Source organism: Pseudomassariella vexata (assembly GCF_002105095.1).
Source record: "Pseudomassariella vexata strain CBS 129021 chromosome Unknown BCR38scaffold_15, whole genome shotgun sequence".
NCBI lineage: Eukaryota > Fungi > Ascomycota > Sordariomycetes > Amphisphaeriales > Pseudomassariaceae > Pseudomassariella > Pseudomassariella vexata.
Genome location: NW_024467970.1, coordinates 299,832 through 324,609, shown reverse-complemented (window position 1 = coordinate 324,609; position 24,778 = coordinate 299,832). Strand labels below are relative to the sequence as shown.

Below are 24,778 nucleotides of genomic sequence, written 5' to 3'. Positions count from 1 at the left end.
GCTCTGGCAGGCCAGAATAACTGACCTGGCTAGGCTTTCCCAATACAACAATTCACACTCCATATGCACTCGCATCACTAAAGGAGGCAAGAAAACCGAACTCTATGGGGACTGCTGTCCAGAGATCGCCTCAATTCGTGAAACATATTCATGAAACAAACAGTGCCAAACCCCAATATCCAAGGTTATCATGGCACTTTTTTCAATGTTCTAGAACTAGAAATGTGAGTTCAGGTCTTGTTAGTAGTGAAGCCAGACGTACGGCGGTCTCCAGACTAACTATGCCCGAGACAGACGCATCGAACTCATACACCTTGTCAGATTCATCGTGACTTGACGAGAACAGAAACGTGTATGACTGACATCAGGTTCCATATGCCGAGCCTTGCATCGATAGCGGATATCAAAGCGCTTGGACAGCATACACTGATATAGGCTTACTTCGAGGCTGAAAGGCTGGACCCACCTGCAGCCTACTTTGTTAGCTTTATAAGATGAGGCTATGACACAACCCTGATGAATGTTACAACTGTTGCTATTTCAGCTTGGGTGGACGTTCTGAGTTGTTCTAGATCAAATTAAAGACATTGCTTGCCGCACCATATATATTCCTCTAGTCCACTATAGTGACTAGCCCCTCTGCGCTGATGCTGAAGCTATAGCACTGCTTTTCCAAGTCGCCATTGCAACCAAGACCTATCTCTTTCAAAATTTACTGCATTCTCCGAGCGAGCAGGAGTTTTACGATTTCAAGGTATAGGATCCTAAAGGATAAGTGGCTGGCTTGCGCGCCTAAATGCTACCACGAACGGTAAACACTAATAATAGCACAACTGCACCAATCCATCAGGGCATGTGATGTGATCTGCAGCATCTTCTTAAGACTGAAACCAACGACGTGGGAGTTGGGGGCCGAAATGTCACCAGGGGTCTGAAGCTGTTGGTTCCAGCAGTAGACGACATGCATGCATCATACAGCCCCTCACTGCAGTCGATACACCTGGAGCAAACTGTGCCAAACGAACCTCACGTTGATCAGTCCGTATCACGTCTAAAGTATAGAATGTTGGCTGGCAACTTAGCTTACCGTAGCGCTTATCTTCCCGTTTCTAGCGATCCGATTGAATGGGCTCAAGCTGGAGTCTCTATTAGTGAATGCCCGTCGTTCATCAACACAACTCTGCGTCTCAGCCTCACGAGGCTCTGGGACTCTCTACGCTGCACGGCCCCTGCCATGATTTTATATTGAACCGTTTAATCTAAGGCCGCATGATGCACCTCGCCCAGAATTGAAGGAACAAAAGTACACATTTGCTGCACAAATATGCACCTAGTCTCGGTGGTGCAGCGGCGCAGCCCGTTCAATGGCGCTCCACCAACGGAGTCCTATAATTGGACTAGACCCCGTTTTACGGGTGCTGGACGTTAGAAGACTCTTCAGTTATCACAAGCCGCCAACCTGAGATAGAATATATATGATTCCAAGTTGAGCCCTCATGATTCATACCTTCTGGTAACTTTGGTATACCATTTGCGTCACTTGACTCAGTAGTGATTGCAATATGTTGTTCACCACTCCCGCATTCGCCCTATCCTTGGCTTCAAGTTTCAGCTTCGCATCTGCAAGCGAAATTTATAGCGGCGTCGCTGTTCGTACACACAATGCCCCAGGCACAAACATTGCGCATACCCTTGAAGCTCTCCACCGCGCTCTTTCAGATGTCAACTTGCACGAGAGAAGCTCCAGAGTGCTTGAGAATAGCACCACGTTCGAGAAGAGTTTTGATGATGCCGTACTCTTGAGTTTGTAAGTGTTTTTGTGCTTCTTTTAATTTCTTTATATTTATCCTGTCCTTTTCTTTCCATCATCTATGAGCTATGCGTCACGAGCTAACACCAACATACTTTTACAGCGGAAATGAGATTGACACCAGCAAGTCTACCTCAGATGAACTATCAATCAAGGTCACTTGCACAAAATGCTACATAAAGGCCAATGCCACGGCTCAGCTCACTGTCGATGGCAATGTAAACGCCACACAAGAGTTTGAGACGTTCAAGAACCAGATTTCCGGGGAATTCAACAGCACGACAGATAAACTCGAACAGTTTTTCAGGAAACAAGTCTCAAACGAGACAGATTTTCTGGATGTGTTTGATATCGACAACTTGGACTTAACTACTACTGATGTCAAGCTCAACATTCATACTGTTGACTTCCCTGGGTGTTTCCTGAGCTTTCAGTTTGACGACATGGAGCTCTACATGATGATGGACACGACTCTCTCTGGTAGTGCCACCTATACCATCAACATATACACTTCCAATACTCCACTTGGCATTTCTATAGGCAAGGATTCCTCATTAGGCATTATCTTCACCATCGACCTGATCCTCAGCACGGAGGCACCAGTTAGCCTTAGTAGTGGATTCCATATCAAAGTTGATGATGGAGCATCTTTCCACGTTCCGCTCCTTGGCGAAAACATTACTGATACAAACATGTAAGTCTGAATTCCACTTTTCACTCAGTACTGTTGTCAAAGTTATACTAACTTGTTGCACTTAAGCCCCGGCGGCAAGTTCGAGTTCCTCCCTGTAACAATCCAAAGCGAAGGTGGCCTCCTCAATGCCGTCCTCCGCATCGGCGTGCACGCAGGCTTCGATATCCATACCCCAAATATTGGCATTCCCATTCTGAGTGCTAGCGCTGGCGTCGAAGTGGGCCTGTTCGTCAACATTGCCGAGTTCACCACCAACGTGACCACCGCCAAGGAAGAAAACGACCTCACCTGCGAACTGCGCGTCGTCGAGACGTACCAGCTCGCCGTAGGTGCCACAGCGGGAGCCACTATCGCGCTGAACAGCCGCACATGGGGTCCTGATCTGGAGACGACGGTACCTCTTTTCTCGACAGTCTTGGCGGATGCGTGTGCCACTCGTACTGCTGCTGCTGTGACCACGACGCCGGTTACGGCGAGTACTAATGTTGGTAAGAGGGCGGATCTGGAGACGATTACGACTACTGAGGAGGTTACTTTTACTGGGGTTATGTGCCAATCGACGGGTTTGATCAATTGTCCTTTGTCCTTGCAGAGCACCACGGTGACATTGTTTACGACGACTCTGGTCACTGCTGTGCCGTCGGGAGATGAGGCGACGTTCCGTCCGACGACGCGGGATGACGTTACGGCAACGATAGAGTTTGGTTCGCATGCGCAGAAGTTATTCGAGAGCAGCGGGAGTCCTGTGTCTTTTACCCCGACTCCGACGCCGACTGACTGGGAGGATGCCGTCCGTGATAAGACCGATGGAGTCGACAAGCGCACGGCTATTGGCGTCAGTGTTGGGGTTGTAGTCACTGTACTGGCTGCTATTGTTGCTGGGTGCATGTAAGTCTCCCCACCCCGACCCCCTTCTACCCCTATGTTTTAGCCGCCTGACTGTCGAATGGCTGCTAATAATGTGGCGAAGATTCTACCGGAGGCACAGGAAGTATCGTTCCTTGGTTCGTAGGAATGATTCTCCACGAACAGCGGTGTTGGAGTCGGATCCATATCAGGCTGCGACTTACGTTCACGGCAACAAGTTTATGAACGTAACAGTTAGCAACGATGACCGACGGTAATAGCCTATTAGGACAAGACATACATCATGACGAGGATTTCTTTAGAACTTCAAAGCTATTACACCAAGAATTGCCAGCTTGTGAGGACATATGGCCACCTGCCATACGTTATGGGCCAACATGATCACCATCCATCGTCCCACTCAATATCTGCCTGTGGGGCAGGCATCGTTCATTTCTACCTATACAAGGCCCTTCTGGCCACAGTTCAATCCTGGGAGGACACGTCAGAGATCGTCACAATTCAATGCAAGACCATTCTCCTTACAGTTCAATATATCGCATATGATTTATTGGTAGACGATTCGATTGAGTGATTGCCTTGGCGCGAGTATATGTGTGTTATACACTGAATCCTTCGGGTGTTGGTGTTCCCTAACAAACGCTCAGTGGCCAATGGCCAGTTGAGGAAGAAATACCCAGCGAGACCAATCGAACCACTGTATACCGCATCCAATAAGATATGCGTATGCACGATCGCATACCAAGGTTTGCTCTCAGTAGTATGACAAGTTGTCATGATCAACTCATACGCTGTACTCTCATCTTTGAGCTTCGGGTCTGCCCTGATAGTCAAGCATAAAACCTCGTAGTCCATACCATAGACGTCTAGATCATCATTCTTGAAGCTATCTTTACGAGGCTATCTTTACTTGGCTAAGCGCCTATCGAAGTCCGCAAGTTCGAATTTAGGCCATGACATTGTTAAATCATCTGTAATTGAAAGACAATGCTTTACCATTGGTAAATAGAATACCTCAGTATACAAGAGCTGTTCTAGTTTCTTGATCATCGGAACAATATAGTCGAGCTTGGTCTGGCTAAAAGTGCTGATAATAGTATTCAGGAAAGCCCAAGTGCGAGGAGTAAACGAGCATTGCAGTTGAACATGTCAGGAATGAAAGAGCGTCAGTCGCACTAGAGTACTAAAGTGGGGCATGTACTACCTGTGATCCCAGACACAAGCAATTCCAGTGCTAACCTTAGTCAAATATACTTTAGCCAAGTCTTTGTCCTTTCATGTTTGTCTGAGCCTTCGGTCTGCATAATCCATCCCACTCCACACCCTGACCAGTCCTAAGCCTTTCGCACCTGAACCCAGAGGTAGAAAGGCAGGCGCCGTTGCACTGGTTATCAGCAACAACCCTAACGAGGCTCGGATTGTATCGTGGAGTATCGGAATCGCCCTGCCTTCTACAGGTCTCCGAGCAGGTTTGTGTGCTGAAATACTGGGGAAACACCGTGAATCTCGCTCCACACAGCGTCTCCTCATTACCCCGCCACAGCACCACCTAGTCACGCGGTACTGAGCTTTAGCAGAGTCAATGGCTCCATCCCCAGAACACAGCCTGGCGGGCCTCGGGAACGACGTTATCTTCATAATCCTGGACATGCTCCAAGATGAGAGCCCAGGGACAGTCGCTTCCATGACCTTAGTGAGCTCGTACTTCTACAAGAAGGCACGATACAGCCAGCACCGCGAGCTGTCCATTGACATCTCCCAAGAGATTGTCACCCCTAAGCGCCTGGATTACGCCGCTAATAACGGTCTTTTACCGGCTATCCGACACCTCAAAGTGGGTGGCATACGCCCTAGGACCAGGGCTGAGCATGATACCCTGTCCAAATTATGCCGCCTGATACCGAGCATGTCGGGTTTGACCTATGTCACCTGGGACTTCACCATTCCCCTCGAGGCCCTTGTGGTGATACAAGAGAGGCCCGGCGTGCGCATTCATACCAATTCTTGGAGTTCCCACATATTCCATAAGGACAAGAACCCCATTGTTCACCTCAGGGGCAACCTGAATCTGCACTCACTAGATATCGGAACTACCTACACCGGAGCAGAAGAGTGCCTACAGACTACGCAGCGGCTGAAGTGTATTCTCCTATCTTGCCCCAATCTCCGTTGCCTCAAGCTGAATTTGAGCCTTCCAAGCAGCCGGTATATTATATATAGTGAGCCAAGCGAGTACTGCGGGTTCGGGTTCACCAACGGGGAACGTCCGCCTCCGCTAGAGGAACTGGAACTGGATGGCTACCCCTGGGGCTACTGGACTGCGGATACGTCGAGCAACGACCCATTTCGTCAACACGGATACCCCCTCAAAGGCCGCGAGGAGGACTACTGGGCTGAGACATTTGACTGGTCACAGCTGAAGAGGCTGAGTACCCATTACTCGGTCTTTGCTTTGCAGATCATGCCACAGCTGATTTCTCTGCGAGAACTTGACTGTCGGGGTTGGGATCATGATCGTGTGAAGACTTTCCATCTAAACGTCCCCGCAGCGTTGGAGAGTATTACCGTGTCAAGCTTTGCCGGCATTGGTATGGACGGACTGTTGAGACACGGGCCCAAGCTCAAAAAGCTCGTAATACACCAGGCGGAGGCCTGCCAGGGAAGATGGCGCGACGCAGTCGTGGATGCCAAGACTCTACGCAACGTCCGGGACGCTTGCCCTCTACTCGTGGAGCTGGGTCTCGACGTCGGCCGTGACGGCAGCTGGCCATACGACATCTTGGAAACATTGGCCACATTCCCACGCCTCCGCTCCCTCACCATCTGGTTCGAACTAGGTCTGGGACACAATCAAGACCCAGTGGAGCCGTATGTCACCTTCTCAGAGGCCGTTAAGCTGTTCAAGTCCATCCGCGATCATTCCCCCGCGCAACCTTCGCGTTTACAAAGAGCCGAGATTATTTCAGGCTCCCCACCGCCCATCGGTCTCGGCCTAACGGCACCGAGTGATTTCTGGCCCAAACAAAACTCGACCTCCTTCGTCTGCACGGTATCCGAGCGCGATGACGAGGCGGAAAGGGGCGTTTTCAGCGTCGTGTGTCCCAATCTCAAGAAGGAAGAGAACGAGATGTTGCGGAAGCTCGATGCGGAGGGCCCGGGGGACAGAACAGGCTTGTCTTATCGGCGCGTCTTTGAGGTTGCTCTCTGGGGCCCTGCCCCTTATTCGGAGGCGGATACCTATGACGACGATATGTGGTGAAATTACTTTCGATGATTATGATGCGTTGTGAGCTGAAAAGTATTGATGCATTTGCATACTCGTTCCATGTCGATCTTCCGAAAACACTTGGTCAAGAGCCATCCCCTGAGTGGAGTGCGTGCAGAGCGATGTGAAGGAATGGCACCGGTGACACCGAACTCTTCGAGGTGCGAAGTGATGCGATGAGAAAGGTACGAGATGGAATTCTTGACAATTATATTGGACTATTTACTCTCAACAACGAGGTTTCCATAACTCCAGTTGCGTCGGAAATTATGAAAGACATTTCTGCTTGATCTGGAATGTAATGTGTAGCCAACGCCCAATACATTGACGTAGATCCGGAAATGGATGAGCCTCATCCATGCCTTTCTTTCGGTTCGAAACACCACATAGTAGAATAGCACCTGATTGGTGAAAAGAATTGAAGGTATCTCAGATTACGCTGTCATAACATACAGCTAGTCAACACACAGCATGGCAGCACGCACCAAAACGCCATGCCAGCTAACAACTAATGCCCCCCACCCTAGAATTTCTCTCTGCTATGATTGCCTCTTGAGAAGGCTTCCAACGCTCGCTTGTATGCCTGTTTTTTTTTCATCATGATATACAAAATAATCTCTAGAACTAAAAGTGTTCTTAGTCATGAGTTATCAGCCCCCTAGCACCAGCCTCTCTTGGTGATGCGATGTGCTCCGTCGTCCAGTCCTCACTGGAACGTGCCCCTAATCTTAGCATACAAGTCCGTATCGAAGAAATTGTAATTATTGTCCAGCTCGCAGAACTCGTGGTGTCTGAGTAGTCTGTCGGCTGTGGGTCGTTCCCCCGGATCCCTATTATCTCTCTCGTTAGCACACTGCCCTCTTACTACAATCCTCACATAGCCCAACATCATCAGAAAGAGGGGGGAAATACTTACACAGTAAAACAATCCAACATGAACCCAAGCGCATAAGGACTGATAGCCTCACGCACCTCATCCGCAATCGGCGGCGTCTCCCCATTCGCAATCTTGTAAATAGCGCCCACGGCCTCCTCCTTGCTCCAGGGCCGTCTCCCCGCAAACATCTCCAACACGACACAGCCCAGACTCCATATATCGACCTTGGCACTGTACCCCTCCTTCTGTGACAGGATGACCTCGGGCGCCATCCAGAAGACAGACCCCTGCATACTATTCGTCTTATCGTTCCCATAAATATCATCCGTCTTCTTGGAGATGCCAAAATCGGAGATCTTGCACGTACCATCGACATCAAGCAGGATATTGTCGGCCTTGAGGTCGCGGTGCAGGATACCCTCACGATGGAGGTACGCCAACCCCGAAAGCGTCTGTCGCGTCAGGCTGCTCACGACGGGTTCCTCGAACTTGCCGTGTTTGCGGAGACAGGAACCGATGGAGCCACCAGAGATGTACTCAAGGAAGATGCTGATACTGGCTTCTTTGCGCTCGCACCCGAGGTACTGCACGATGTTGTCGTGGTCGAGGTATTGCATCGTGTCGATTTCCTGGTCTAGGGCCGCGACGAGCTCGCGCATGCGGTTGCGGTCACCGCCGGCGGCTTTAGGGTTTACTTCGACTTCTTTGACGGCTAGGAATTCACCTGTTGTGGCGTTCATGCCGAGGTAGACGCGTCCGTAAGTTCCCTTGCCGATCAGCTCACCCTTGAACCATCGGAAGGTCGTCTGCCGTTTTGGAAGGGTATCTTGGGGGATTTGAGGGATGATCATGGAGCCGCGATCAGGCTTGATTTGCACCACATTGGCTCCGAACATCTTGGTGCTCTTACGGCGCTGGATCATGGATGACGCGCCACCAGCACCAGATGCAGACGACGCTGTAGTGAAGCGTTTATTGGCCTCGTGCGCTCCACGCGCTACTTGACGGATAGACTTCATGCGGCCTAGGCCACCAGAGCGACGCACGCTGCGTTGGGCAATCGACGCAATAGAGGCAGGCCTCTCGAGGGCCTTGAGGGTGGACTCGTCAGAACCTAAAGTGTCGTTATCGCTGTACATAGATGATCGCGCGGTAGCGAAGCCAGCCGTGGGCTCAGTGAGCGACAAGTTCTCATTGGCTCGCGAGCCTTCACCACCATTATTTTCATCCATCTCGGTGATTGGCGACACTGTGGGTGAAGCCTCCCGCAGCTGCATTTCGTCCAACACAGGCTCATCGAGATCAAGCTCCGGGAAGAAGGCGTCCAGATTCTCAAGCAGAGCCTCAGCGGGTGGACGGTTGGCCCAAACGTCACGTTCAATGAAAGATTTCCGGCGGCCGAGTTTGCCATCATCCGAGTCTGAGCGTGGCGTCGCTGGTGTGCGACGTTGCGAGTTCTTCCCGCTTTGACTGGCGTCATCCTCGAAATCTGGAGTTCTAGCACCAGGCGAATTGAACGACACCGACAACTGCTTCTTAGACCTCGACGTGTTCAGCGTCAAGTTTGGCTTCTTGCCATTCGGATCCGAGTCACTGTCATGTCCACCACCCATCGACGACTTGCGCGCCTTGACCGAGGGCTGTCTTCCTCTCACTGGGACTGCGAACAAGCCATCATCCGAATCGTCCCCAGAGTCGTCATCACCTTGCATAGCAGACAGTTTTGGCACCGGCGCCGAGAACTGCACGTCCGTATCCGTGAAATCCACATCCATGCGGGTCGACTTCCGCCGGTCGAGTTCAGACCCATTCGCCGTGGGGGTGGTGTATGATGGATGTGCCGTACTCGGGCTGAGATCGCCAGGGGACGGGGCCCGTTGTGCTGTTTCACGCATTTTAGCAAGTATTCCATCATCGGGTGTGTCACGGCCCCAGTTGACAGGAGTACCACCGGGCGAATAGTCTGGAATGACAAACGCGAGGTCTCCACGGCTCCATGTCAGGGTACCAGGGGATCCAGACGCCGAACGCGGACTACTCCGACCCGAAGCAGTCTGGCCCCAGTCAACGTTTGCGATTACTCCCTTACCTCGTTGTTCATTATACGCAGCTCCTGCTGCTGGTCCGGAATTCACTCGGTTGGGTGACACAGGTCGTTGTTGCTGTCTGTTGGCTCCTGAATGGGGTCGGCCAAAGTGACTCAGGGCACTTCCCATACCCACCAAGGCGCCCAAGGCTGAGTTGACAGGATCTCTGCTGGCGGTTGCCGACCGTCGTTGGTTTGGGTCCTGGCTCGGGTCTCCGCCGCTTGAGTTCCAGTTGGTCGTGGCTGGTCTCCTCGGCGTCGGGAACCCATCAAAGCTTCCTTGCGAAGGCCTCATTGCGTGACCAGTCTTTCTGCTGAGCGAGTTCGCTTTGATCAAGGTGGCCGTCTCAACTCCAGGAGGAGCAGGCGCCTTGCGCTGGGGGAACAGACCGTCTGGCTTCTTCTCCTCATATGGCGAACTGCGGGGTTGATCAAAGTCAACATTTCTCCCAACAATACCAAATTGGCCACCCTCTTGCGGGGAAGACTTCTCCAGGGCTTGCCGCCGCTTGGCCAAGTAGGCCTGCTGCTGCTTCTCCACTCCAGCCTTATACTCATTGGCCTTCTGGGCTAACTCATTGGGATCGGGCCCATCCCCTGATATCGTGTTGACACGAGAAGTAGGCGGCGAGGAACTAGACCGAGACCTCTGCCCGTTCAACCGCGCATAGGTATCCTCATCAATGGAAGCATATCCAGGCGTGACGACGTTGGGCACCACAGGCGGTGAAGCACCGCCCGTTTTGACGAACAGTTTCAGGGTCCCATTTATATCCGCCTTGTTCCTCTTGTGAATCAACAAACTTTGATCTTCTAGAGGCTCATCATGCTCCGCCCGGCCAAGATCAGTCAGATATATGTGGATTGAGTTCGGATCGGGGAGGCCTAGATTGAGTGAAATGCAAACCCGTAAATCTGCGGCCGTGTCACAGTCGGTCACGTCGCACATCCGGTAATTCCAGCCATCCAAGGTGACGAGGAGGAAGAGTCGAGACGCACTGGCCTTCTGGGTTCGCAGTGCCGGCGTGTTGTCCTGAATCGAGAAGCTCGATGATGGTCTATCCAACGAAGTCTCGCTGGCATTGTACCGGCTGCCCAGAGAAGATGGCTTGAGAATATTAGGGCTGGTTTCGCCATCTTCTGGGGAGGGAAAACTGCCGTCTTCCCTCTGTTTCTTCCTCTTCAGAAAGCTCAAAAAACTCTTGTTGTCCCTGGCAGAATGCGGAGGGTCAGTCCCCGCGGACCTGTCGCCGGGTTCCAACGGGGACCGGCCTCCATCCTGTCCCCGCCGACCATCATTGCGGTTTGAATTCATCATCTCCCCAATGCCACCCATGCCATTTCGTAGTAGCTGACTTGCCTCAGGCGGCACGCCGGAACCATATATGGCGGCACTCGAGGAGACCGAATCAATCGAGTTCCGAGACCTGTGATTTGGAAATCTGCCTGATGGGGAAGAAGCAGACAAGCCCGCTGATTGAGGAAAGAGTCCCGAATTCGGCATTGGGCTGCCTCCGGGACTATCGCTGCGTATTGCTGATCCTCGTTCCCGAGTCTCACTCCCAGTTGGACTGTGTCTCCGACTACTCTCAATGTCCAGATTCTTGAGAATCGTCCTGTGATTGGAGTCGGAGCTCATGGTATTGCTCAAAGTTGGCATCGTTGTGGAGCGGGTTTGTGAGAACCTCCGCTCGCCAAACCCGCGGCCTGGCGCCTTGATAGGTGTATTGGGAGAGTCTGCATCGGTGCCCGCGCTCTGGGTATTATTCGCGTTGGATTCTCTCCGGGCGTGTCCTCCCTGAGCCGGCCTTGATGGCGTTGGTGCGGCCATACCTCCACTATGAAGAATAGCACGAATGAGCCGGCGCATTCTCTTGCCCTCTTCTCGTTCCCGCAATTGGTCCCAACCGGCGCCACTGTTGTAACATTCTTTTGCTAAATTGGGATAGACTTGCTGATGCATCATGCCAAAGTTGCCACGGCCTCCGCGCGCACTACCGAGTTCGAGAAATTGGGCACCGTGCAGGTTCAGTCCTCTAAACGTCTCCTGCCAGTCCTTTGAGAATTGGTTAGTAGCCATCCACAACAGGACGTGGTCCAGGGGCCATTTCGCCGCCATCTCGGGTGGGATTCCGGACGAAGCGCTGGTGGCATTCGAGGCGGTCGACATCATCCGGCCATGCATAGCGTTGGCATACAACCGATCGCGACTTTCGCTGTCTGCCGGGGTCGTATTCGCCGTGTCATTGCTGGTCTGGCTTTGAGACTGCCATGAGCTCTGACTTGTCATTGTTTCGGCCGACTCGTCCCAGCCAAAAGCAGGTATGCCGACGCCTTCGCCGTAAGTATCGCCTTGGGGTATGTAAGTCGCAGACATGCCGCTTGGCTCCGCCTGCTGTTGCTGCTGCATTTGCTGCTGCGGCGGCGGCGGAGGTATACTGAGAGAACCGTTCAGATTCTGCATCGAAGACTGCGCGTGAAGCCTCGGATTGTACGCGACGTGTGGTCCTCCTGATGGTGGAGGAGGGATCGTGAGACCCGGCCGCGAATCGTACATGCGCCCCCAGCTTCCCTGCCAGGGTGCTTGAGGCCCCATCGCACTGTTGGGTGGCGGTCCCGAAGGAGGAGGGGGCAGATTCAGACCGCCCGTCGTCGATGGGGCGCTCGGGTACCTTGGAGGCGGCGGAGGTATGTTCATGCCCGCGTTCATCTGCCCCGGCAGAGGCGGCGACATCGGCGGGGGCGGCGGCATCGCGAAGGGCCTCGAGGGATCTCGTTGAGCGTTCGGATACATGGGGGGCGGTGGTGGGAGAGGTCCGGCGCGGGTCGCTGGTCGGCTGGAGTCGTTCCCGAAGAGAGAGGGCGAGGAAGCGGAGGCAACTAGAGTAGCCGTCGAAGCTCGAGGCCGCACACCCGAGAAGTTTGCCGCCAGGTACGGTGGTGGGTCGGCGGCTGCGAGGGTTGGGTACGGCGACGACCCAGGCGCCGCTGAGGATGGCACGGCAATGGGGTTATTCTGGCTGTGAGCGTTGCTGTTGCTGTTGCTGTTGTTCTCACTGATCAGTCCATCGAGAGTATTGATGTTGTCCTGCAGACGCTGGCGAATGTTCGTTGGGTATCGACCGGTCCCTTCGCCGGTGCTGTCCGACCGACCCAATACTGGCGTACTGCGCGTGGTGGTCATGGCCTCGGTAAAAGAACGTCTTCTTCCACCATCAAGTACATGGAAGCATGACTTTGCTAGTGCTCAGACAGTACCACTAGATTGGTTTGGGGATGGCGCATGATCCAAAGTGGTATAACTGGTGCATACGAGACAGATAGGATGAAGGTGGAGATATGATCGCTCTGTCGTCTGTGTTTCTTTGACTCCGTCTTAGCGCCCGCGGAGGTCAGGATGGGTGTTTTGAGCTATCGGCGGCTACGCGCTTAACGATGGTTCGGGAATAGTGTAAGATTTCCCAGCCTACTGTACCCGTCGCCAATTGGTCTTTGTCGCTGGAAGCAAGCCTGGCGATTTGTCGAAGAGGTGTGCACATGTAGTTCGCGTGCATATAGACGGTGGAGTGGAAATGCCACGACGAATCAGACTGACGGAGAGAAATCGGGAGGTTGAGAATGGCGCCACATCGGGGCAAGGCGACACGAATACACGACGAGTATATCACGGCAGATTTCATCAGTCGGCTGCCGATCGTACAAAGAACATAATCATGAGTTGGAGCCCTAATTTTTGGGCGCCCGCATGATTGGTCGCTACAGCTTGCAGAACGTTCACTTGAAAACCTTGCCAGCTCGAGACTCCAGGCTGCGTATCGTGGTGTTTTGCTGCTTTGCAATACAGAATCGCGGAAATGGAGTGTTGTCTACTGCAAGTTCTGGCATTTGGACAGGGCTATTCGCAAGGATTCTGTCCTGTCAGACTCAGCGGCCTCGACCTGGTCCTGGCCGACTAGGATAGGATGTGTTGCATATATTTCCGGGCTGTGGGTACACATCGGTTGCTTGGCACTCGACCTCGAAGCGCCCGCATGCATCCCGATAGCTGCGTCGTGGTTCGGCTACTGCAGTCATGCTGAAAGGTAGGTGGGTGACCCGTCTGAAATGCACAAGGCTTGCAGATGAAACCGACTAGAAAGTATGCAGTTAAAAATAAATTTTCCACCCATCTGCCATTGGATGCTCGGTGCGCTTGCATGCACAATCTGAGCGCGATTTGGCATGGCATTTGGAATTGGGCTGGGTGCTTTGGAGGCGGCATTCGTCAGTCTGGCATGTTTGGTCCCGATGTCGTGGCTATCAAGAATACTCCGCAGGGTGAACCTGACCCAATGGCCTGGAGCACACCCCAAGCCGCCCCGTTGGGAGATATAACTTGTTCGCAGAAGCTATCAAGTTGACCTGGCAATGAAACATTCCCAAACACTCGGTAACAATATAAACGTACATATGAGCGTTGTATTATCCAGCCCCGTCAGCCCCAGTTCCCCCTTCCCCAACTCCCGAACCTGTTGGCGATGCAGTCATCACCGAGCAGCTTATCGGAGTGCACATGCAGCCGTCCGAGACATCATTGTACATCGGCTGTCTCGGGGTTTCACAGGCTCCCAAACTGTGCCTTGCAGCTAAGGCCATTTCCAGGGTCCTGAGGTCGCATCTGATTGAGTGTGGTACGTCTGATCTAGATCCTGACAGAATAGCGTTTGCGAGCACAGAGGGTGGTATGCCTTTGTAGCATGCTTATACAGCCGCATTCCGATGCTGTTCTCTCCGAATACAATTGTCCTAGGACTGATATAGCAATCTGTCGCGACGGGGTATTATACAAGTCAGAGCAGGGTTTACTGAGATGAGCGACTAGAAAACGGTGCAAGTCCATGTTATCCATCTTCGTCTATCTCGTATTCTGCTGCCTGGGAAGCTCAAGTAAACCATGTACATCACACAGCAACTCCCTCGGTATTCATTAAAACTGGTAATAGGTAATGCGGCCTTATGCTCATCCAATCCAACATCCCTCTCTGATCGATCCCTGCAGGCATTGCTACAGCATCTGCAGGCTCCGCCAGGCCTACATGACGGCGCACTTGCCGACGTCAAGCCCGTATCCCGACTGGCACTGCTCGAGATAGCCAGCCTCGTCCGCAGAGCCTGCCAGCGTGTTATGGGGCCGCACTTGGCCAGTGACCTTTAGCGTCTGTTTCCCATCACCGTGCCACCACCTGATCTTCTGGATCCAAGCTCGCTCATCGTCATCGGTGCTGAGTTCCCACTTGCCCCCGCTCACTTCAACTGTGCATTGCTCTTTTGGAAAGTGATACTCGGGCAAGAACACAGTTGTTGGTAGGTCGTCGGATGGTGAAGGGGCGCCTATGATTTCTAGGGTAAATTCGCAAGTCTTCAAGTCAAAGCCGTACTTGGTCGTCATGCCGTTGACCGCAATGGGTGCTGGCCGAACGAAGGCTTCAGCTGCGCGATAGCCTGGTGCGTTGGTGACTTCTGGATTCTGACTCGAACGTTCTGATGAAATGGAAGGGTTTGTAAGTGTACGTTTGAGGTTCGAGGGGTTGACGGAAGTCTCGTCGTCAACTTCTCTCCTAGAATTGGTTGTGGCCGTCTTGAGGAGGCTGAAGGGGGGCCCTTCGGCGTCTGGTGTTCGAGGAAGCGGAGACACAGGAAGGCTCTGGTCATCTAGAGAGTAAATAGACAAGTCCTCGCCATTCCATAAATCACCCCTCTGGTGATCATTCTGGTTTCACGTTAGCATCTGCTGTTCGGAGCCGGGGATGGGTACAAACTTGGGTCATATATAGCCACAATGTGTAGCCTTCCATTGGTGCCCCCTCTACTGCGAAATGGTTGGCATCCATCGCAGCAGATTGACTTGAGTAGTCCCCAGTCTTGTAGGCGTTTTTGTCATCCATATCATACGGAATTCCAAATTCGGTCAGAAGACATGGGTGGTTGCCCATATTGTCCAAACCCTCTTTCCTTATGGCAGTCAGCTGATCTCTGAAGCTGTTTCGAATGGCTGTTTCTCCGATTTTGATAGCAAATGCAGGGTGTAGGTATTTGCCGCGAAGAACGCCGAAAACATCCACGTTCCAGGTGCGGTTCCATTTCTTCGTCATGAGGGTGATTCCGTCGTAGTAATGCGGCGCATACACCATCTTGAGGTCGTCGTCCTTTGTTCCCTTAATGGTAGGTGGTACCTCTAGTGTCGGAGGCTGGCAGAGCATTATCGCATCCTTGTGATGGGCCCGGATGAGGTCACGATATTTCCGGTAAAACTCCATGAAGTACGTGTTCGTAAACTTTGGAAAGTCGAGGACCTCGCCAGTCTTCGGGTGTTTCTCAAAGTAGTTCTTCTGCAGCAGCAAATCGTTTGCCGGGTCCCAGATACCATGCTGGGCCCATAGGCACTCGCCCAACTTCCAGCCTGGATCTCGTTTCCATCCGTATCTTGAGTCGTCGTAGTCTGCCGGTAGCCAGGCCATTTCGCCATGAGGATCAATTAATGTCCTACCGATCTTGTACGGGCCGAGGCCACCCATATCCCAGGAGTCGACCTCGCAGGCCCTTCCAGACCCAGTAAGCATGGTTTGCCATAATGTTGGACATGTTCCCTTCTTCAGCTTCTGCTCACTCGGGATGACACTCAAGTCGACATGTCCAATCATGCCCCTGCTGGGCTCGTTCATTGATTCCCAACCAAAAACAATATCATTCTCGATATCACCGGCCTCGTGGATGCGCTTTGCGAGGTGTTCGCAGGCACGGAAGAAATGGCCTTGAAGGTAATCTTGAATGTTCATCCCATCTATAATACACTTGGGCGCAAAGTCTCTACCCGCAAAGAAGAGAGTGAACATGGTTGCAGCGGCAAGCCTGTTGTAGTTGGTGGACCATATCATCTTAGGGAACTTCTCGGGTTCGGGATAGGTGTTGTGCACTATCGCAGCGTCTGTGGCAGCGAAGCTCTGAGGGTTCAGTCCGCACGCGTAGAGCGTCCACATGGGAGCTCCCGAGCCTCCACAGTACCGTGACCACTGGACAGGAAGAGGGGTTATCAGCTGTTACAACTTGGAACCATAACATAGAGCCGGAACTTACGACGTCCTGGTGTGGATCCATGAAAATATAGAAACCATAGTCCTTGGCTTCGCGCAGTACATCGATGGTGTGTTGAATCCACTCCTCGTCGTATCTTCCGGGCCCCGCAGCTTCGATGGCTTCCCAGGTAAAGACATAACGAATGGTGTTGTACCCGTAACGTTTCAAGCGCGAGAAGTGGATGTGTGCGTCTTCTTTGCGAAAGGGTCGCTGTCTGAAGTTCACGTCGTCACCGGCGAAGAAGTCCTCGGCAATGTGTGAGGGGACATCTGGCTGGCTGGGCAATTTGGCGTCGCCCGCGACGTTGATGCCTCTAAGCAAGATATGTCTGCCGTGGTTGTCACGGAATTGGCCGTCTTCTATCGTCAATCGAAGGGACATTCTAGTGGTACAAAGCGGAACTTTAGGGAGACGACAAGCAAGATAGGCAAAACGGTTGAGGCTCAAAATTGGCCTAGGATGGTTAACTCAGTCACGGGCGGCTTTGGGCGTCCACGGAAGCGATGCGCCAGGCTTGGGGTCTCGATGACGTGGGGTGCTTTCCAAGGGTTTGGGTTTAGAGCACACGGGCCTGTTTAGTTTCAGCAGATAACATAGCTTTGAATTGAACAATGGTGACAGCGAAAAGAAACACTTTTCAGTCTCGAGAGTAGCAGAGAACGTCGAACTTATACATATCTAGTTATCTCATAGTCGGGATGGTTGCTATCCGTACCTTATTGTGAAAGCCTAAAATGGTTGTTCCGCCATGTTTGTGAAGCTCGAGGTCCGTTGCAGACCGCCTACTGGCTCGGTCGATGACATATGATGCCAAGGCCGGGGTTCTTGCGAGCGACACCCGCGGCTTATCCGACCGAACTTCAGCCGGTAGGTGGGTCCAGGTTGCTTGATGGAATTCTCTTGGCATTGATGATTGCCTTTGGTCCTTTGGTTGCGTCACAAAGAGGATCCAACCAGACGGATTAAACAACGATCATAATGTGAGGATGAGACAGCATTGTACATGATTACTCGCCATCTACGCACAAAAACTCATGGACCATCCTCTTCCCATACGGATTTCTGGGTGAATTTCGTTCCCGATCATTATCTTACTCTATTAACACCAACATGGCCAGCTCTACCGCTCAGCTCAAGGCAGTGAGGGCCCTTCTCGTCCAGCAGAAGTGGCAAGAAGCAATAGAGCAAGCATCAGCCATCGTGCTAAATGATCCGGGGAATTACCAGGCGTAAGCATTCACTCCTGCTTTGATTGGCTGGGTCCTAACCATTTCATAGCCATCTCTTCCTCGGCCGTGCCTATGCTGGGAAGAACCGCCTAGACGATGCCGAAAAGGAGTATGAGGCTGCCGCACCCCTGCGGCCCTCTGACCATCAGGTCTGGCAGGGCTTCATTCAGTTGTATGAGAAGCAAGGTCCCATTAAGTTGATCAAGTACCAGCAAGCTGCCTTGAACCTGGCTGCTATTTTTCGGGATCAAGACAATATGTACAAATGTCAAGACGTCATAGACAAGTTCGTCGACTTTGCCCGTGCCCAAGGATCTCGTCTTCAATATGTCCAAGCGTTGGAAGTGATACTTCCGGGCAGTCCCATATACCCAGCACTTGAGGGGCGGGTACCACGTCCAGACAAGACGTATGACACCATTGCCCAAATCCTAGAGGCAGACGAGAGGAGACGCATCAACACTCTCATTGGCGAGCGACGGACAAGGATTGGTGCGAGACTCAATGAAGTCACCACCGAGGTGAAAAGAGAAATCCTTGGCCAGAGCACTCTGGGCCACATTTATGAGCAGTTGATCAGTTGGTCCAATGACGACGATGTCAGACGCCGGTATGAAGAGAAACTGCTTCAATTCAGATACGACCGCCTCCTGGTTTTTCTCCCGGGTCCTAAAAAAGAAGCCGAGCTTGTGACGGTTCAAAAGCTGGCAAACGACATGGTCATTATCAAGCATCCATTCAGACTTGCTTGGGATATCACGGTCAACTGGCAAGACTGTGAGGACATCAAAGACTGGGACTTTAATCTCCTTAATGATTACTGTTCACATTTTCCAGAGAGCGATCTTTACAAGGTTTTGACTGGATTCATGACCAGCAACATTTCTCCCTTCCCCAAGAGGACTGCACCCGCATCTGAGCCAGCGGAAGCCAAAGATGAGGAAGACACGAGTGAAGATGACGAAGATGGCGGTGCACCAACCTCGATGATCCCTTTCACCGATGAGGATCGATTGACGATGATGGTCGAGGGCGTCGCAACTACCAATTCGCTGCTTGCCCATCGTCTCATGGGAGAATACTATCAACACCTTGAAGAACATGAAAGTAATGTCGAACTGATGCGCAAGGCAATGCGATTTATGATCGAGGAAACAACTAGGACAGGGAAGATCTTTGCGAACACCAACAAGGCTTTTATGTTGTACTTAGGCACAGCTCTGGTATTTTACCAGTCCCCGAGAAACCACGGTGAAGCCAAGTTTCTCTTTGACAAGGTGCTCGAAGTCGATCCCTTGTCCACATCCGCACTGATTGGAGTAGGGCTTATTTACGAGGAGGAAGAAGAGTATGACGCCGCCATCGATTTCCTCGAAAGGGCACTGCAACGCGATGCAAGCAACCTGCGAGTCCGGGCCGAGGTAGCTTGGCTTTACGCCCTCAAAGGCGACTACATCAAGGGCAAAGCAGAGCTTGAGTCCCTCCTCCAGTCCATGTCCGAAGAGAAGATGTCCTCCAGGGAGCTTCTATCTCAGACGCAACATCGACTTGGGATCTGTGTATGGAACCTGGATGACTCCCAGGCGGCCAGAAAGAGCCGTAAGGGTGCCTATGCACATTTCATGGCGGCTCTGAAAAGTGATTTCATTTATGCACCTGCATATACCAGTCTAGGTGTTTACTTCGCCGATTACTCCAAGGATAAGAAGCGTGCTCGAAAGTGTTTCTTACATGCCATTGAACTTTCGTCCTCCGAGATTCTGTCCGCTGAACGTCTCGCCAGGTCTTATGCAGAGGATAGCGATTGGGACAGTGTGAAGCTGGTTGCCCAGCGCGTTGTGGACTCTGGCAAAGTGAGACCACCTCCAGGTTCCAAGAGGGAGGGAATCAGCTGGCCTTTCTCTGCTCTCGGAGTGGCCGAGTTGAACAACCAAGAGTATGCCAAGTCCATTGTGTCCTTCCAGTCAGCACTCCGCATGGCGCCGAATGATTACCATTCATGGGTCGGACTTGGCGAAAGCTATTACAACTCTGGCCGGTACATTGCTGCCACCAAGGCCCTCCTCAATGCACAGAAGTTGGAGGAGGCTTCAGGCGCCGGCTCATTGGGCGACACATGGTTTACCAAGTACATGCTTGGAAACGTGAAGCATGCCATTGGAGAGTATGACGACGCTATTGCGTTATTCAGGGACGTCTCGAATACTCGGCCGAACGAAGCTGGTGTGGCGATTGCTCTCATGCAGTCCATGGTAGATTATGCGCTGGACTGTCTGGAGAAGGGATTCTTCGGTAAATCGATCGGGCTGGCAACGGATACCATCTCGTTTGCATTGGGAGTGCCAACTCAAGTTTCCGACACCTTCAACTTCTGGAAGGCTATTGGTGACGCTTCCTCGATCTTTTCTCAAATTCAGAGCCATGCCCAAGAATTTCCTACTAAGGAGATCCGGGCACTCTTAGGAGAGGGTGATGAGTACGAAGGCGCGTACCAGAACATGCACGACATTGATGGTGTGGGTAAGGGTGTGATCTTTGCGGAGGGCCTCTTCTCAGAAGACGAAAGACTTGGCGTTGATTTGACTCGAAGTCTACATACCTCCATCCTTGCTCACAAGCGTGCAATCCACGCGTCGGCACAAGACCTTCATGCTCAAGCTGTCGCGTACTACAATCTTGGCTGGGCTGAGCATCGAGCTCACGTTTGCCTGCCCGTAGATCTGCGGTCGGAACAAAGCAGATACCGCAAAGCGGCCCTTCAATGCTTTAAGAGGGCCATCGAGTTGGAACAAGGCAATGCGGATTTCTGGAACTCCCTCGGTGTCGTTACCAGTGAGATCAACCCTGCAGTGGCGCAGCACGCATTTGTTCGAAGCTTGCATATCAACGAAAGAAGCCCACACACCTGGACTAATCTAGGTGCTCTGGCCCTATTTCAGAATGACGTCCAGCTAGCGAATGAGGCTTTTACAAGAGCTCAGTCCAATGATCCAGATTATGCCCATGCTTGGCTTGGTCAAGGCTTTGTCGCACTTCTCTATGGTGATGCCAAAGAAGCTCGTGGCCTCTTCACACACGCAATGGATATCTCCGAGTCGTCGTCTACTCTCACGAGGCGGCAATACTCCACATCACTTTTCGATCATGTATTGACCAATCCGTCAGACTTGAGCGTCATTTCGCTCGTCCATCCCCTGTTTGCCCTGGGCCAGTTGCAAGCCCTGCAACCTCAAGACCTAGCGTATGGTCACCTTTCAGCGCTTTTCCAGGAGCGAACGAACGACAGCCCCCGAGCCATTGCGACCCTAGAGAAGGCGTGTGAGCAACTCGAGGCTGATTACGAGGCTACCGAGTCGCCGGTATCACTAGGACGTTTCGCACTTGCCAAGACAGATCTCGCTCGGTCGTATCTTGCTGCAGGTCTACATGAACAGGCCATCGAGTGCGGCGAAGTGGCGCTGCAATTGAGCAGTGACGAGTCAGAGAACGAACTCTCTGCCGAAGAGCGAAGGAAAGCTCGTTTGTCCGCACATGTTACCGTCGGCTTGGCACAATATTTTAGCGACAACGTGGGGGAGGCGCTAACCTACTTCGAGACGGCACTTGACGAGTCAGATGGCAATCCTGATGCTGTCTGTGTGCTAGCCCAAGTACTTTGGGCTGCCGGCACAGAGGAAGCGCGTGACCGAGCTCGCAGCTCCCTTTTCGAGGTCATTGAGAAAGACCCCAGTCACGTGCAATCAGTTCTCCTGCTGGGCGCAATCGCGCTGCTGGATGGCGACGAAGAGTCGCTGGAAGCGGTCGAGTCCGAACTGCACGTTCTCCGAACGAGCGACAAGGTTACCGATGGAGAACATTCCCGTATTGGCGAAGTCCTGCGAGCTGTTGCTGTGTTGTCCACCAACAGCACGGAAGAGGCTGCCGTCACCCAGATCCAGAACGACATCATGCTGTATCCGCACCTTCCCCACGGCTGGTCAAGACTCGCAGAAGTTAGCGGAGAGGTGTCACTGGCTGACATGGCTCTGGATATTGCGATGAAGGCCATCCCGCCCAGAGGAGAACTTGAGGCAGATGACCTTTCTGGTGCTTATGGTGGCACTGGCAAGGTCGCTGATGCTCAGAAGGCGATGTTCATCGCGCCGTGGATGAGTAGTGGATGGGACAGCCTGAGCAACGCTGTAGCTGGCTGAGGTTAAAGGCTTCCAAAGGTTACTGCCTCTGCTCTCTTGTGTGGGCATGCGAGTGTCATGCCGGTAGATATCATCAACTGAGATCTTGGTCGATGGACAAAATGTCACCTGGCCCCTATCTGATCACATCACCTTGTTCCATCCTTTTTGGGGGATGAATAGCTCGTCACTCGTCTAGATATGTGGAGGTTCACTTGGTGTGCTATTCAAGAATATGATTGGTTGCATGGGGCATTGTATAAGGCATAAATGCATGTAGGGAAACGGAAAAGTAGTCGACATTGAGGACAGCGGATTATTCAAGGCTTGGGCATGGAAAGATTCGGTAGTACAGTCTTCAAAGAGTAAAGCAATGCGATTCAGGTCACATCCTCTCCCGTTTTCTATACATTAGAATGGCGCCGAGACCGTTACCCATTTGATTTAAATAGTTTAATAACCTATACGTCAAAATGTAATCCAAACCGTTGCCTATTTTGTGCGACATTAAATCAGAGTATACCGTGCTAACTAATCATCGTAAGAGTACTATAAGTGAATGATTGGTGGCCTAGGAATGAACATCACGAGCTATTGTATTTTACTGTACTTAGGCTTCGAACAGGCATTCTTTTAGGGGTCATAGAGGAGGCCCATGCCATGGGTATTGTAACGGGGTAAGGCCGGACATCAGGGAAATAGGTTACGGGGCTAGGAGAAAGTTTATTTTCTCTTTAAGAGGCACAGAGGCAGAGTAGGACACGAGTCCCCCATCTTCACGCATCTTTTTTGATCATCTTTTTTTCATCATCTTATTCAATCAACTTGACTTTTGTTTTCGATTCTAGTTAGCGAGCTCTTCAATTATGCTGTTCATTCCTACGTGCACTTATACACTACTTTCGAAGTCCTATTATTCTGCCCTCATCCTAGCCTTGATAATGACAGAGGATTGTATCTTGCTCTGATCAGAGCAATCTAATGCCAGCGAGAGCTTCAATTCGACTTCCAGAGCCAGACGTCTTGTTCTGAGAATCATTCCGACGAGAGTCTCAGAGGCACATCCGACCAACTCGCACACCAGACGTATAAGAGCTTCACTCTTATAACCAGTACCACGATCTTCGTCTGATAAGACCACCAGATGGGATCTGTTGGTGGTAGGTATATCCTACTGACCGCCTGAACCCGTTTCAGTATATGACTGTTGTGGGTTTAGTGAGGGCGTTTGTTGGGCTTTTCTTGGATTTATGAAAATGATGCACATGATTTCAGAGCAAGAATGAAATAGAGGAGACCCAGGTGCAGACCATGTAGTTTTAAGAAGCGGCAGTGCTTGTAAAACCGCCGCCTTCGGTGGAATCTCGTGTGAGGCATTGTGGTCCCTTGTTACTCCATCGAAAGCTCATCACAACGATAATTAGCTTGCTCATATGGTCTTCTGAAAATGAACCCCTGCTGGTGAAACGCCAAACCAAAGCAATTTCTAAGTAGAAGATAAGTATATCAGAGACGCGCTTAGTGACCATATATACGAGTGACTCTACCTGGCTTGCATTTGTTCACATGATTCAACACAGGATACCCAGAATATTATGCAAAGTCCTAAGAATAGAACAAGTTCTGCATATACGCGGTAACCTCTGAGAAAGAATCTTGGTGAAGCTAGTGGGGATAAATGATGTAGCTATAATAGTCACCACGTTGTCGTCTCACGCTTACTCAACGACAAATGAACGCCCTTCAGAATACCAACCAAACTCTGCGTCACATTTCAAGACAACCGACACCAATAGTTTATAACGCGGAATTTGGGCTGTCTCTTATCATTCTGGGTGAGTTATTGTCGACCCCCCCTAGTAACCCACCAATGAGTAAGTCAGCATTTTGTTTGCTTGACCAACTAGGTGTTTGAGACCAGGAGTCAACCCGGAAGACGTATTCCGCAGTGCTCTGTGGTTAAACCAACATGTTTGAGCGCTTACACAATCCAAGTAAGCCGAATGTGCCATGTTATTCGTCGAGTTGGCTCGCTTTCCATCCCCGAGGTCCGATTCCTGAACCATAGCTCTTCTCTTCCTTCTTATCTCTTGTGGCATTTTTACTTGACTCGAAGCTTTTACGGCTAAAATGGGTCCAAACCTGGGAATGACGATGATGGAAATGAGTATTTCCAAAGCCGTCTTGTCGTCACTAGGGTTGTTTCCGGTGACTTATACCACGCCCGTCATCGTGACGGGACTTCTAATTCGCTGGAGACTTCGGTGGATGAAAGCTCAGGGTATCATACGTACTTGCTCTTCATACATAGCTGGTCCTCGAGTTTTGCCAAACAAAGCTTCATATGTCCAGGCTGCCTCTTCACCAGTCAAGCATTTTAAACTAATCGCTACTTACAACATGACCACAGCCCATCCCCGGATCTTATTCCCTTCTCTACGGCTATCTTCAGCTCCTGAAGTCTATCTGAGACTCTCTACCCCCCGATGCCCATATTTTCTATTGGAAGTGGCATATGGTTAGAACTGGAAACTAATCTGGACGTGTCCCCAGTTGTTCTACCTCGGCCTTTGGCACATCCCCAATCCCATAGTCTACGTCATTGACCCTAGCCTGTACGACCAGATCATGCTGGAGAACCCGTAACCACGGCCTCGTATAAGCA

General features: G+C 51.6%; 5 protein-coding genes across 5 annotated transcripts; 3 read left to right on the top strand and 2 right to left on the bottom strand.

The window, feature by feature from the left end:
- Positions 1 to 1,562: 1,562 nt before the first annotated feature.
- BCR38DRAFT_460658 (uncharacterized protein) lies at positions 1,563 to 3,396 on the top strand (the record flags this gene model as incomplete). The annotated part of the gene is made up of 3 exons (XM_040862439.1): positions 1,563 to 1,807; positions 1,914 to 2,504; positions 2,571 to 3,396. The coding sequence occupies 3 exons, from the start codon at positions 1,563 to 1,565 to the stop codon at positions 3,394 to 3,396; spliced, it is 1,662 nt and encodes a 553-aa protein (XP_040711594.1).
- Positions 3,397 to 4,631: 1,235 nt separating this feature from the next.
- On the top strand, positions 4,632 to 7,013 carry BCR38DRAFT_446553 (uncharacterized protein). Its single transcript, XM_040861097.1, has one exon. It carries the CDS (start codon positions 4,954 to 4,956, stop codon positions 6,628 to 6,630), a length of 1,677 nt encoding a protein of 558 aa, XP_040711593.1. The 5' UTR covers positions 4,632 to 4,953; the 3' UTR covers positions 6,631 to 7,013.
- A 329-nt stretch (positions 7,014 to 7,342) lies between these two features.
- On the bottom strand, positions 7,343 to 12,393 carry BCR38DRAFT_352458 (uncharacterized protein; the record flags this gene model as incomplete). The annotated part of the gene is made up of 2 exons (XM_040856709.1): positions 7,343 to 7,466; positions 7,553 to 12,393. The coding sequence occupies 2 exons, from the start codon at positions 12,391 to 12,393 to the stop codon at positions 7,343 to 7,345; spliced, it is 4,965 nt and encodes a 1,654-aa protein (XP_040711592.1).
- Positions 12,394 to 14,670: 2,277 nt separating this feature from the next.
- On the bottom strand, positions 14,671 to 17,093 carry BCR38DRAFT_352497 (putative glycosyl hydrolase; the record flags this gene model as incomplete). The annotated part of the gene is made up of 3 exons (XM_040856713.1): positions 14,671 to 15,348; positions 15,398 to 16,648; positions 16,713 to 17,093. The coding sequence occupies 3 exons, from the start codon at positions 17,091 to 17,093 to the stop codon at positions 14,671 to 14,673; spliced, it is 2,310 nt and encodes a 769-aa protein (XP_040711591.1).
- Positions 17,094 to 17,636: 543 nt separating this feature from the next.
- On the top strand, positions 17,637 to 22,583 carry BCR38DRAFT_376726 (tetratricopeptide). Its single transcript, XM_040857353.1, has 2 exons — positions 17,637 to 17,941; positions 17,991 to 22,583. The coding sequence occupies exons 1-2, from the start codon at positions 17,823 to 17,825 to the stop codon at positions 22,132 to 22,134; spliced, it is 4,263 nt and encodes a 1,420-aa protein (XP_040711590.1). The 5' UTR covers positions 17,637 to 17,822; the 3' UTR covers positions 22,135 to 22,583.
- The last annotated feature ends 2,195 nt before the right edge of the window (positions 22,584 to 24,778 follow it).